The following is a 15,534-nucleotide window of genomic DNA, read 5'->3' as shown; positions in this document are numbered from 1 at the left end:
ATAGAGAGGAAAATGATGTCATCTATGATTTGTAAACAAAGGCAAACCTTTTAAAGTCTGTCAAATTGTATGTGACTTGTTTTGACATCTCATTTTATGGACTTATTGTTAGATTGCTATGATGGCTCTTACATTTGTTGTCACCCCCCACCCAAAATAAAACGACTTTGAGTCAATATCTTTTAATGTTGAATATCAAAGTTTGTACAATGTTCATTCTAGGCTTCATTATCCTTGTGCATGTAGTCAGATTTAGCCTTGTCAACTGTCTTATGTACAATTTTCTATTGATTTCCATTGGTCTACTAAAACAGACTACCACACCTTCGAAATTTGGTAGTCAAGATATAATTTTGTTTAGTAGTTTATGTACCCTGGACTACTGCTATTTTGAGCTCTGTGTGTATCATAGATTTTAAAGTATGTTTGTTAAATTGATATAAATGTACTTCCGTAAAGTAATAATAATTAATCAGTTAAATGTATTGAACTTCAAAAAGATTGATTCTAAAGCAATGCTTCTAGTAAGACATCTTGGTATCTCAAATTTCACTTGATATGAACAACAGAATTTGAATTATTTCTTTCACCTTCCTGTTTCTGTGTAGGAAGTGGAAATCCTAGCTAGTTAAGTATAGTTCAGTTATCATAAATTGTACTTCATTGTTGTACGATAGGCTAGAACTTGAACATTTGAAAATCCCCTAGCAAACTCTGATAACCAGCTATTGTCGTCCAAGTGTGTGTGTATATGTATTACAAATGTGTATATATATATATTACTGATCATTACTAAAACAGAACTTACTGGAATCTTTGTTGCGACTATTCACATGGCATTGCATAACACTTGCACTTAGAAGAATACATGTACAGTACGTTTTAATTTTTATAGCTTGTCACATGTGTATACATATACCATGCTATATATTTGTCTTTGTAGGTTATATTTCTCATTACTACATATAAAACTCTAAAACTTTCAGGTCAGTCGGTTACTTGAAAAAAAAGAAGAAGGAGGAAATCTCCCATGAGCATCTCACATTTGGATCCAAGCATACTCTTGTAATTATCGTACATGTACCTATTAAAGGTCATTGTCAGGATAATCTCTTTTGGTCAACCAGAAAAAAGATAGTGTTAACTATTACATGTAAGGCTATTCATGTCATGAATGATAAAGTTAAGAATTTGCCAGCACAGAAAATGTCTATATACCAACCAGTACTACTGTATGAATTCTGTAGGCTTTTTTGTCACGTTCACTTCACTATTACAATGAAATAGTTTGCAGATATCATTGTGTGACAGCGTTGCCAGAACTGTGTGCACACTACTAACTGTGCACAGAAATTTTAAACTTTACGTTTTTATTCATGTTTCCTGGACGAGTCTAGTATTACATAAAATGATATGCATTTTATAGTTTACTGTAGTTGCATTTAGCGTAGCCAGAACAGAAAATGTCTCTATGCCAACTGTATTTGATGTTATGAGAACCAAGTGTGACTTTTAGACAGATGTCTTCAAGGGTTTGTCACGTTTCCTTGACTATTACATAAAATATAATGTATATACCACAATAATGATGCCCTGGATCTCTAGCTCTTTGAACACTTATTTTCACAGTTGGAAAAAAAATTTGAAGTTAATATGTAACACGGCATGATATCTCATGATTTGTGTATCTATCCCAATATGTATATATTGTGGCCATATAGTCTGGACATGTTAAGACATCTTAAAAAGATACATGTCTGCAGGGATGGAAGGCTGGTTTATAATCATATATATAGATGCTGCTTGCATTTATTATTTCGATTTAATAATGCACGTTATATGTGCATGATGCCTGTAGGCGAAGTGAGGCCAGTGTAGGTAGTCGCATCACTACTGCTGTTTTATTCCATGTTTTCAGTAGAAATGCTGATGTCGTCTAACCAGTGAATGCTGAATGGCAGTATATATCTAGTGTAGTAGAATTTAGTATTTAGTGTTACTGAGATGTAGAAAATAAAACATGTGAAACACTCGTATTAATTCCACCCTCATTATTTCTTTATTTGAAATGCATGACACTGTCATAGAAGGATCTCGTAAGTTGATTTTATTTGTCCTCATCAAAATCATCATCATTCTTAGATGTAGATGTTGTAGTATAAAATATGCTGACATAACACCGCTATAGTTGGTAATAGTAGGATGTTATATATCATCACATTTGTTCCTTTCTGCCACATTCTGCTTAGATTTAGTGAATGGATGCCTTTCCATCATAGTTGCATCTATTTATGCATATACACTTTTTTTTTTATTAATTTGTAACAGTAAAAGTTATGTTGTTACTAGATTATGGTCTGGTGTTGTTAGTTTTATTTCCAAAATTCTGTTGCTCATTTTTCTTTCTCATCTCTTAGAAATTAGAAATCATTTAGTGTGAACTTTGTATTTATAATATGAGGGCTACTGTCTGTGTGTGTGTGTGTGTGTGTGTGTGTGTGTGTGTGTGTGTGTGTGTGTGTGTGTGTGACACTTGCATCCATGTGTGCCTGTGCACATACATTTATGTATCATACAGAATGGAGGTACCCAATTCCCATGTCTCACCGAGCAAATACACAATGAAGAGCCTTGTTTTGGATACAGGCAACCAACATACACAACCAATATGGCAGAGGCTGTTTTCATGAAACATCCAAGAAAAAATAAACATGCCATATCATTTATCTTTAGGCAACATCGCTGATTTTGTATAGGACATAGCCTTAAAGTTTACATTTAACTCTCTTCCTTGTCATTATTGCCAATTCTAATTCTGTCTCACATGGCTTGAATAGTCACATACATGTTTTAATCTGCTGTTGGCTGTCCTTTCTCTCAAAATATCAATATTTTGCATAGAGTCTGCTCAAAACATTCCATTTCCTGGGAGTCAGATATATTAGGAGATTATTGAAAAAAGTCACGACGCCATCTGATTTTGACAGATGGTGATAGATTATTGACATATATTGAAGTCTACATTTAGGAATAGAGTTAATATTCACTTTGTCTGTGGCATTTGCCAATACATACATACAACTTTGTTTGAAGTGTGATATATTAGATGAACAATGTACATGTACCTTTGTATACTTTATATACAATGTAGTATAGCACATTGCAGATTACTAGTACTGTTCACTGTCTCTGTATGATACAGTGATGCAGAAACCAATAAGAAACTGCACATTGCTACTCTTCAAGATAGCAGGATCACATTTTCTTGCTACATTTAATTGGAATGAAATAAACCATTTAAACGTACTGCAACTAGATGGAGACACGCAGGTGCCAAAGTTTTGATGTCTGCATTTGATGTCAGCATGGTGGCAGTCATTTCATTTTATTTTAGACAAAAATATACAAGAAACTGTATTCACTCAATTATGCTATTTTAAAGTGTAGAATGTGTAGTTTCTTATTTGTTTCTGCGTGGTTGTATTAAACAGAACTCGCAGTGAACAGTACCAGCAACCTGTATATGGTTTGGACAGGATGAACATCTCGTGAAAAAAATGAATCAGATAAAGGGATGATGATGATATCTGAGTTGAAAGTTAATGAATAATTAAACATAGTTATGTATTTGGCTCTTATCGTTATTATCATTAAAATTATCTTCTGTATGGATCAGACTCGATCTGTAATTGACCAAATGAGGTGTTCACATTGAGCCATTGTAGTGCATGTTTTTTGACATGTTTTTAGGCTCACATCATCTAGATATTATGTTCACGGAAATCACTCAAAATTGTAGATCTATGTACTATGTATACTCTTTGTATACATGTAGAAGGTGATCTCATAATATACATTACACAGTGTGTACAGAGTTCACAAATTTGTGAACAAATATCCAGGTGTATATGTATGCAGATTACCTTTCTGAACTGTGTTTCCCCTGTAGGAATATAATATGCATGCAGAAATAGAATGACAGTGTTGTTTTCTCTCAAGGGTACAGGAAATTTGTAGACATCTCCATTAAAATTCCATAAATCTGAAAGGGGAAATAATATATGTAACCATTCTAAAGGATAATTTATTCCCCAATATGTCACCTAGCTTTAGTCCAAATCATGTCAAGTGTGGGGAAATATCATTGAAATAAAGGGCCTGGTCACCTGAGTTGACAGATAGGACCTTTATTTTGATGTGAAATTACATACTTAACCATGCTAAAGGTTGATGTCATCTAGCTGTTTTGGCCAAATCATATCAAGCATAGGGAAATGTGAGTGAAATAAGGGGCCTGGTCACAGGTTGACAGATAGGTTGATAGATAGGTGTCCTTATGTTGGCAGAATTTCTTAACATTGCTTAATTCAGAAGATAGATCGAAGTTTGGAAAATGGCACTTTTATAGCATATCGTAGACTTATAGTAAATTACTTGATTGAATTAATTAATGATGATATTAATGTGATGAATCAGCTCCCGTTTTCATCCTGGAAAAACAACATAGAATGTGACAATTTAAAGTATGTGTACATATCGAAGGAGTCTCAGGCACAAAAATTGAAATATGCTGTCAACTTGTAGTTATTTGTGCATAGACATTATAGTTTCTGGTACAACAGCATATTCAAAAAGTTTGATATCTTTAAAATGTCCGGGTAACACTGCGGAAATCTGGTAAAATTTGCACCGATTTCCATACCTTGCACCATTATTTTGGTTGGGAACCCTGGGAACATGGGAATAGATTTATACTTGTGACCCTGATAAGACACACCCTGATAGCTATGGGGAATTTGGGTACCTTTTACCTACTTGTTTTCCACCCTGGTAGGAAAACCCTGATAAAATATCTGGGGCCGTGGTAGGTTCATTAGCTTGCAGACAAATTCATCCTTCATTATTAAAATATGTAAGCATAATATTCATCCTAGTATAAAATCACGCTGCAATATTTGAGGTACAATTGGGGTAGTCGACAAGACAAGAAACTAAATGTACTGTTATGATATCCAAAACCATGACTAATCTTTTCTCTTCTTATCTTTTATTGTAGCCCTTTTCCAAGAAAGCAGTAGATCATGTTCAATCTAAGCTCACCAAGAGAGAAGTCCCTACCAATTTATTTGAGGTAAGTGCAGTCTGTATTTCTTTGAGGGAAGGTTAGTCAGTTTAAGTTTAACACAGAAAGTTTTACGATAAGTTAGAGTCACACACTAAATTTATACATTTGTGGCTAATTTTTGTGTTTGTATGGAAAGCTACTGAAATGAAAGGTCACACACTATAAATTTACAGTTTCTTGTTATTTTTGTCTTCGTATAGAGAGTTACTGAAATAATTGTACTCAGTGTTATACCTCCCATCATTACAGCCCTGTAAAAATACTCAATTATCATTTTAAGATATATTGAAGAGAATATTTGCATGTTATAATTTTTTGTACTCTGAAAAAATGATGTCATTGAACTATTTATAGATTATTCAAATGAGAGAATTTATCCCTACCTTACAATGAGGAGGATAATGCCAACAAATATATCATTAAAATTGAAATTAAGTGTGGTAAGAAAATAGAAGTTTGCCAAACAAATGAATGCAGTTTTACAGTTCAATTTCTGGAAAAGTGATTTGTGAAGTTGTACACTGAAAATCGAGCAATAAAAGTATTAATTATATATTATATAATTATATATAATAAAGAAAATAAAACCATGTAGATACTAATCTATGCCCCTGTCTGGGAAATTGAAAAATTAACTATACAGTACATGATACCCAGTAGGCTCTAAACTTCTAAACTATGCCTGTATAAAAGGACTGTTAGAAAACGTAAATCAAGAAACGAACTAAACTGTTATACAGTACATGATAAAAGAAACAAAAAAACCAGTAGGCTGTTAACTATGCCCTGTATGAAAGGACTGTCAGAAAATGCAAATCGAAATAAACGGCATAGTACACACACAAATATTTTGACAGTGAAAACAATAACCAATATTGTGGGTGACGCTCTATGTTTTTTCTTCTGTAAGGAAGAGATATATTTATGGGTGGAAGTTTGTCTGTCTGTCTGTCTGTCTGTCTGTCATCGTTTTCTCCATAACGGCTTGCTCAATTCAAACGAAATTTTGAAGACGTATTCCATAGGGTAATGGCAAGACTTGATTAGGTCTTGGTAAAAATGCCAGAGAGATCACTAACAGCAATGAGCAAATAGCAATCAATGAGAAAATATAGCTAAGTTATGTTCTGTTGTATTCCAACAATTGTCTGTAGGAACGACAATCTCAAAACTTTGCCCTTACGGAAGACATTCAGTTTACATCTGGTTCAATTGTTTAATATTACTTTCAATTACAATTTCATAAGAGAAAAGAAAATCACTGCACCAGCAATCTAACGATTAAATTCTGTGTGACTGATCTGAAGCGAGAGTAATCTGCTCTGTAAATTTTATGTATCTGCCTGTAGATATTGAAAGGTCAGTGTCATTTATTTATTGCCCTGTTAACCTGTGCTTAGTCAGAATACATGTTATTATAATATTTGATGAGTGGGGTGCTGTCACTAGAAATGATTGCGATTGTGTAGATTATAGAGGATGGTTTATACTTATAGTTATACTTTAGATGGTAGCAGCTGCGGTGACAGAGATATAATACGTGTATATTTGTAGAATTCATGGAATGTCTCCATAAAACGTGAAGTAAAGTAAAGGCACAGGAATTAAGAATGTCCATGTCTACATATTGTAAGATTTCCAATAGGTTGATTTGTAGAGTTGTCATACAGAAAAAGGACGAAGAAGGAAGACTAAATATATATGATATGTGTATGTATAAAATCATCACAAAACTAGAGTAATGACACCACTATAAAGGAAAACATTCTTGGTCTAAATAAAAGTGTCTGAATGATACATTATATATATATGAAATTGTGTGGGTTGCCATGCAGAAAAGTTCAATGAAATTGAGATGAGATTTGTACTAGCAGCATTCATTTAGATTAAGATTAGCGTAAAGTCCTAAAATATTATCGGGTTCCAAACACAATTAATGGAAGAACACAGATGACGAAAAATATGACATACTAAACTGACAGCAAATGTGAGCCATAAATATGTACTAATAGTCAGAATAAAGTGTGGAGAACATATGTTCCATACATTTACAGATCATGTACAAGCAAATAACATTATTATACCATGTACTGAATGAATAAAGTTAGAATGAAAAAATAAAAACTCCTTGCACGTCGCTATATGTACATAGCATGCACAAGCATGTCACATATTGTACCATACCATTGCTATAAAGAAAAAATATCACTACACGTACCTGGAAAAAAGCACTACACACATACGTTACTTAGTACTATACTTTATTGATCCATATCAAAGTTGGAAATTGAGAGATACACATGTGGTCACTACTTATGCAGCGCCCTTTTGTTAATAAAACAAGAGGGAATGATAGTACCCAAGGAAAATGTGCAGTGTAGGGTAGGGTCAAATTGAGCATCACTTTCATATGTATACAGCATACACAAGTAGGTAACATATTTTGCCATCTTTTTATGTTAGATGAAAAATTAATGAAGCAGTTAGCATATTTGCTACATACACACAACGTGTACAAACAGGTAACAAAGTTTGCCATATATATATGTTTAATATTTGAAAAATAAATAAAGCACTTTTGTGCATTTGCTACATGTACACAACATGTACAAGCATGATATATAAACAAATGTTGTCCATGTAATATTTATACTACTTACTCGCTTTAGTTCTCTGAACAAGAGTATTGATTGCATCCTTTAACTTATAATACAATGTGTACTTTCCCAGCTAAAGATGAATTTATTTCACTTCCCTCAACCCCAAATCATCACATTATTTACACCCATTACAGAGACCAATATAAGTCATTCCAAACTAAAGAACAGGCCAGATGTATAAAGTTCAACTTCAAAATTTTAAGTTCCAATCTATTTTTCAACCCGTGGAGACCTGAACTGATAAACTTATACTCTCTCCATATGGTGGGCAATGACATCGTCCTGAAATAAATTACTATGATACATTACGAGTTTATACAGTGTTTGTAAATAAAATATACCCTCTCACCTATGGCAATAAAAGATACATAAATCTAGCCCAACCCTGCCATCAGCTGCAATGTAATTTAGTAACATTGATGTTATTTAAATCAAGGACAGTCCCACGAGAAAGTCTTTTTTCATGATGTCTTAAATTGTACTGATTAATATTTTGAAATATATATCACAGGATTGTTGATAGCATCAAGCAGGAGAATGCTTGACCCAGTCTGGGGTCATGATTTAATATGGGAACATGACTGTGTATTAGCATGATAGTGACCATAGACCAATGATAATTAGTGTTCACAGAGCCAATTTACATTAAAGGGACATAGGCCAGATGTAAACATTTTCTATGTAATTTTTGTTTCATATTCTTGAAAATAATTACATAAATTATTTTCTTTTTGTACTTGCTGAAGTTTGTTTCTATTATATACCTTTTTGGTACACCCAAAAATTGTTCTTGACGTCAGAAAATGCACATGAATAAATTTAGTGATAAAAATTCTACTCACAGAGTCAAAAAAATTCTTGGAAGTGATTCCCAAATTTTCACTGACGTGTCCCGTCAGCATCATCAGGGTTTTAATACAATGGGCTATTGCTCCTCTCAAGTTTACTTCATTTGTCTCTTCCCAGACACGTAACAATAGCCCATTGTAGTACATCCCTAACAATGCTGATGAGACGTCAGTGAAAATTTGAGATTCACTTCCAAGAAATTTTTTTAATGATTCTGTGAATAGAAAGTTTCATGACTAAGTATGAACCTCGAGTCCATTAAAATTCATTCTCTCATCCTCTATCTATCTATCTATCTTCTCTATCTCTATCTATCTAATCTCTATCTAATCTATTCTATCTATCTAATCTATCTATCTATCTATCTATCCAGCCATCCATCCATCCATCCATTGTATCATGATTTTGATGGTGAACCCTGGTACAGATGAGAAAATTAATATGTAAATTTTTAAGACGATTCGTTAAATGTACTTTTGGCCCAAAACATGTAGCATTGTATGCTGATGTTTCGGCATGCAATAAAGTGTGTACTGTATCATCAAATTTTGATTAGTCATGCAGGTATATTTCACCCACCCTTAGTGTTCATACCTGCATCATACTACATGAAGCTAGGCAATTTAGATGTCATAACGACAAGTACAAAGAGGTTAACTTGCGTTCAATGATGTCATATTTCATGCAGCGTAAATACGTTCTGTAGAACAAGACAGCTATATAAAGAAAGAACAACTTACCATTGTTGCAGATGTAAACTTTGACTCAGAGGTTCTTTTTATGAGATGACAGTTTTCTAGGCGTCTCCCATTTGTGGATCTATAGTTAAGTGGCTTGTTGTTAGTGTAAAAGCTTTCATCGCAACTTCTAGTTCGTAATCGAAATTAGAAATATCAAATGGATATATGTGCCACTGTTTATATTTCTAATATATTTCTCATGTGTAGACAGCTGTGTGTAGATATACAATTATACTGCTTGTCGTCATTTTATTTCTGTTGTTAGTTAGATTCATTTTTAGAAAAGTGGAGAAAATATTGTTGATTCTAAATGTTTAGACTCATAAGAACCAATGATGTAGATCTGTACTGTCGTAGAATGAACATGGTATAAATTCTATATTTTGTATTCAAATATGTACAACTTGGCTTGTGTGTGCTATACAGTGCGTTAATCATGGGAAAAAAAGAAATGTGTTACAATATGTTCCATACTTTAATATGATACTAAATTTAGCTATAAACATGACACATTTGACATGTCCATAATTTCAAAGACATGAGTCTAAAACACCATCGATACAGATTAGAGATTTTTTCTATATTTTGACACAAATATCCCCAGGTTAAACACATCTGTAGAGTTTTCCTGTGATTCAAAGTTGAAAAAAGCTAGTTTATCATTCCCATGTGGGAAAATTGGATCACTATGAACACAACGTCTGCTTGGAACAGTTTTAGCAGCAAATAGTCCTGAATGTTAAATTATTGATGCTCACATAAAGAAAAAAATTGTGCCTGTAGACTGCTTAAAATATGTGAGTCACGCACTAATAAAGTTGGCGTATGTCATGTCTGTTTTTTGATATAGACAAGACTAGAAGTTTATCAGGTGCAATTGTACTTTTAAGAAACGATAACACAAATGGATCTTGCTCGTTTTCTAGTTGGAGAGTGGCAATAAAAACCTGCATCGTTTTCAGGTTTTTTCCCAAAGGAGCGTGAAAAGATGTATCTCCAGCAGTACTCTAAGATGGAAATGTTCAAATTCGTGTACACATCTATAGATCGATTGTTAGCAGGAAATCACCCCATGCTATGATCTTTTGGGATTTTCTAGTAATGTTGTGATGGTGGTTAGAAAGTGGATCTCCGGAAATATTACATGTAGCATGTCTAAATCTTTGACTGTTTCATGTGAAGGCAGATCCTCATGGGTATTGCCAAAAAAAAACCTACAAAAGCAAGATGGTGTCTGGTTTATCGGTATTTGTTGGCATTGTGCCAAAGTGCTGATTTATATAGTGTACAATCCATGTAATTGATGATGTTGTTGAAATTAATATCATTTATCAAAACAGTGAAATTTAATTATCATCCAACTTCTTTTTGAACTCATAAATATGAATAAATGTCATAATATATGCAATGTATTATGTACAGTATATATATTGAGTGTAGTTTTATGGTTCTGTTCAATACAAATTTCTTTAAAAAGTCGTCTCATGGTGTCAAATATTCTAATCATTTACATCACTATTGATACATACTACAATACCACATGTTTGTATATTTGAATTTTAATTAATTTAAAACGAAAGTTTTTGTTGTGTTGTGTTGTGAGAAACTGCTCTTCCAATGTATTGAATATTTTATGATTTATTTTATTTTTAAGGATTTCTTGTGGAGGAATGAAAATCTGGTTCTGTGATAACCTCTCAAAATTTGCATCATTTTCAATTTCAGCTACACATTGAAGAAATTTGCAACTCTGTTCGGGGAGAAATTTTTAACAAGTTTGTAGAAAGGTAAGGACATAGACATTGGCAAGACTTACAAGATATACATTATTTTCAATTGCAGCTATACATTGAAGAAATTTGCAACTCTGTCCGAGGAGAAATTTTTAACAAATTTGTAGAAAGGTAAGAATATCCATGCACACAGACAAATCAAAATTGATAGCTGTCTGCAAAGGGCCAAAGTGTATAGAAACTTGCTGAAAATAATAATTAGCATGAAGCCTTTTTGCTTGACCTTTGACATTTTATTAAACTACGCACAATATCTAATATAACAAATCATTTTCCTACTGGACACTTTATAATAGAAATAATTATAAAAAAAAAATTTTGTGCTATTTTAGATTGATTTTAAATCACTGTAAAATACAGTTGTGGGAGTACTACACATGTTACGTGAAGTAAGCAATATGTATGAAAAAACAACTGTATTTCACTAGCTGATTTGAACATTTCATGCATATTATTTGAACATTTCATGCATATTATTTGTATGCTACCACAGATTTGCATATCAGCCATATTGGAATTAGTTTAATATGCACTGATTTGCATAATATCAGCCATATTGGAACTAGTTTAATATGCACTGATTTGCATAATATCAGCCATATTGGAACTAGTTTAATATGCACTGATTTGCATAATATCAGCCATATTGAAATTTGCTTTATGCACTGATTTGCATATAAGCACTATTGAAACTTCTTTAACATGCAAGAATTAACATACTTACCATTGAACTTCTACTTCTACACATTTGCCTCTGCTAAAAAAGCAATAAATGTAAAAAGTGTGAATAGAAAGAACTAAGAAGATACATGTAATGAATTGGCAATCCAACTTATCATTGGAAAAATCTATGAAACTTGGTGTATTGTCATTCCATCACATTACATGGCATCACATCACACCACACCACATAACATAACACCATATCATATCATATCATATCATATCATATCATATCATATCATGTCACATAACACCATATCACATAGCATCACCTCACATCACATCACATAGAATCCACATCATATCATGTCATGGTACATCATATGTCACATCATACCACACCAAATCTTATCACATACACGCCACATCACATACCATCACATAACACCATACATGTATCACACAATAATACATCCCATTACATTACATGTACATCACATCACATTGCATCACATATAACATAGCATCATATGACATTAGATATCACATGAGAACAAAAAGAAATTATGCACCCTGATGTATTATACAGTGTTTCAAGAAGCTAACCAAACATTCACACAGGAAGTGTTTGTGAGTTGAATTAAATATATAGAGAAAAGAGAAATCGGTGTTGATTCTTCTCATTGCATAGAGTTGTGATTACGTGTGACATTTATGGCTCCCCTACTCAAAACAAGGCACTCTGGAGGCTTGAAGATCAATGCATATCAGTTTGCAAGAAGTGCCGGAAATGTTGAGTGAGAGAGTGGTGACCCTTGTACATTTATCTTGTGTGCCATACTCCGATTGAGTTTCCCTCACTTGATCTACAACCATGGACACCCCAATGTTGGAATAGGAATGTGGATTCACTTTATACATTGGAAAATCTCATTGGAGAATCTTAAATGTTGAATGACATTTCTTCTACAAGTTATTCAGATAGTTTATATACAACAACATATTGTTGAGTAGTCAATGGTGTGTTTTGAATAGATATTGTTTAAACTACACATGTAAGTCATTGGTCTTTGTATTAGTTTGATTGTTAACAATGTCTATGTAAGTGTCAAAAGTTAATGACCTGACCTGATATAAGATGTACTACTGTGGAAAGAGCACTGTTGACAATGAATATGTTTTCATTAATTTGTCTTTTCTATTAAAGCAATTTGTTGTTAATACACTGTGCATTGCCCAATACTGTGCAATATTAGATATATTGAAACAATTTGCAGACCAAAAATTCCTACTTTTCAAGTCAAGGAAGAAATATTTAGCAGGCTGTGTGCTTATCTGTAATAAAACTGTACATGGATGTTGGGACTGGAAATCATAAGAAATACTCATGGGACTTTCCATACATGTAGACAAAACCAGTCAATTAATTCTAAATGTAATAATAATGTCTCGTGATGATAAACTAATTTCAACATGATAGAAAAGAACATTATAGTAGTTGCTTCAAAAACTAGATTCCAATATAAAGGTAACTCTACTATTACTAATGTCAAAGTAGTTGGTTTGTTTGTCATAGCTGGAATATACTACCCTTTCCACAGTAGTAGCCAGCCACCATAAAAGGAAACAAAAACTATTTTCTTCTACTTACATAGGCTGTCTGGATGAAAACCATGAACTTTACATGTATCGGTTTACTCCTTATCATGAGGAGAGTTGTCATGCATCGACAACATGCAAGAGCTGCATTGAATCATGCCTGGCTTTTTTCAGGGCAAAGTACTTTGATCAGTGCACATAAATAATCAGTGAACCAGAGTAAACAAAACACTAAATGTGTTTAATTTGTCACGTCTCAGTAAGTCTGGTTACATAAACAAAGCCATGTACATGAGCCTTATCAGAAACACTTGGTCTCGTGAAGACTTTTTTCTTTGCAGTGTTCCTGCCCTCCAGTGGAATTTTGCTCCCGTTTCAACTTCTTTTTTATATTAATCCTTTATAAATCTGCTTATCTTTTGTATTTCTAGTGAAAAATTTACCAGGTTTTGCCAATGGAAAAATGTAGAACTAAATATAAATGTGAGTAATCGGTATATTGTTATTTTTCCATTTGTAATTGTGTACCCATCATGGCTTATTTAAAATTTGGTCATGTAAGAAGGATTATTTCTGAATGTGTAGAAAAATTACAAGAAAATAAGAATTTTGTACTATTTTGTACAATGGTTAACCAGTCAAGAATGAAATGACTTTATATTGCCTATTCTGTTATTTGGGTAAACTACAGAAAATATTTTTAAAAACCCAGTTGTTTTGCACATGAAGTCACGAGGAAATTGACTTTACATTGTCAATTCACTCATTTGGGTAAAAACAAAATAAAAATGTACGTATGGTAAAGAAAGTTGACAGTTTGTATGTAATAATACAACTCCACATCAGCTTTATTTTCATTTGTCTGTACTGGTAATCTCTCCTAGTTAACAATGAATGACTTCAGTGTGCACAGAATTATTGGTAGGGGAGGATTTGGAGAAGTATATGGGTGTAGGAAGGCAGACACTGGCAAAATGTAAGTCTATTCCTATCTTATGATGAAATATAACAGCAATAACCACATGGAAGAATCCATCTGGACAGGATAATACATCTTTCCATGCAAAAGATAGAACATATCTAATTTCTCTAAAATCAAAAGTTATTCAAATCTCTCCAAACTTTAACACATGAAAACTTGTTAATGGTTCTTTTGAAAAGTAAAGAAATTTTGAGGTTAACAGTCTTGTTCTCAAAGAAATTGACAATTAGTTGTTCCCCCTAGAGTTAACATATTTTTCGGCAGCCATATTGGATTCTAAAATGGTATCATTTGACCTGTCAAACATTTTTACAGAGACCCTTGATTGTTTATCCTTATTATGTTGCTCTATTTTTCTAGTAAATTAGAGATTTCTGTATGACTTGCTTGTAGCTCTCTCACTTAATAACCAAAAATGAGGCAAAGTTTAGAATGTGTCCTCTGATTGTTTATACAGAATGTTAATACTGGATTTGGTATTTACACACATCCAAACATGAATGTACATGAAAAGCTCTTTCACTTTGACACCTATATGAATATTATAAATCCATACAATTTAACTGCAATTTTGCTATGGATGTGTGTGTTTTTTTTTCCTTTCTCCATTGGTGTTTGCAGGTATGCAATGAAGTGTTTAGATAAAAAAAGGATCAAGATGAAACAAGGAGAAACTCTAGCCCTCAATGAACGTATTATGTTGTCTCTGGTCAGTGAGGTAAGCAGCCATTTTGTTTTATCAGCACTAGCATTGAAAAAATGTGTCTCAAGAAATATATCTGAATAAATGCAATGTTTTCACTACCCCAAGTTTTCAGTTTTGAATCTCAAATTTTCAGTCATTTTGAACAAAACCTGAAATACCATTTGTGAATGATGTTGAGAAATAATCATGATTCAACATGTTTTATCCCAAACGATGTCTTAAATAAACCAATAATTATGCTTTTTTCAAATTTTTCAAAAAGACTAGGTAAACTGAACAAACGAGCCAAAAGTAATGCATGTTGCATTTTTCGAGAAGGATGACCTAACAAAGTGAACTAATAAACCAATATTCATGCATGTTTCATTTTTCAAAATGAAAATTAATACGTGTTAGTATACCAGTGGATCATGTCAA

General features: G+C 32.9%; 1 protein-coding gene across 7 annotated transcripts in view; it reads left to right on the top strand.

Annotated features, from left to right (window-relative positions):
- Nucleotides 1–15,534, top strand: part of LOC144448777 (G protein-coupled receptor kinase 3-like) — a 126,260-nt gene that overhangs the window by 74,612 nt on the left and 36,114 nt on the right. For 5 of the 7 annotated variants that reach the window (XM_078139059.1, XM_078139065.1, XM_078139062.1 and 2 more), the window contains 5 exons: nucleotides 5,057–5,131; nucleotides 11,100–11,161; nucleotides 13,861–13,912; nucleotides 14,314–14,405; nucleotides 15,033–15,129. In XM_078139059.1, coding sequence (XP_077995185.1) covers nucleotides 5,057–5,131; nucleotides 11,100–11,161; nucleotides 13,861–13,912; nucleotides 14,314–14,405; nucleotides 15,033–15,129 — 378 coding nt within the window. Of the gene's footprint in view, nucleotides 1–5,056; nucleotides 5,132–11,099; nucleotides 11,162–11,216; nucleotides 11,279–13,860; nucleotides 13,913–14,313; nucleotides 14,406–15,032; nucleotides 15,130–15,534 lie in introns of all 7 variants that reach the window. The other 2 variants (XM_078139060.1, XM_078139061.1) reach the window with 1 other exon arrangement.

This window comes from Glandiceps talaboti, chromosome 18, assembly GCF_964340395.1.
Source record: "Glandiceps talaboti chromosome 18, keGlaTala1.1, whole genome shotgun sequence".
NCBI lineage: Eukaryota > Metazoa > Hemichordata > Enteropneusta > Spengelidae > Glandiceps > Glandiceps talaboti.
The sequence above is the reverse complement of the archived record's forward strand: the minus strand, read 5'-3'. Positions and strand labels throughout refer to the sequence as shown.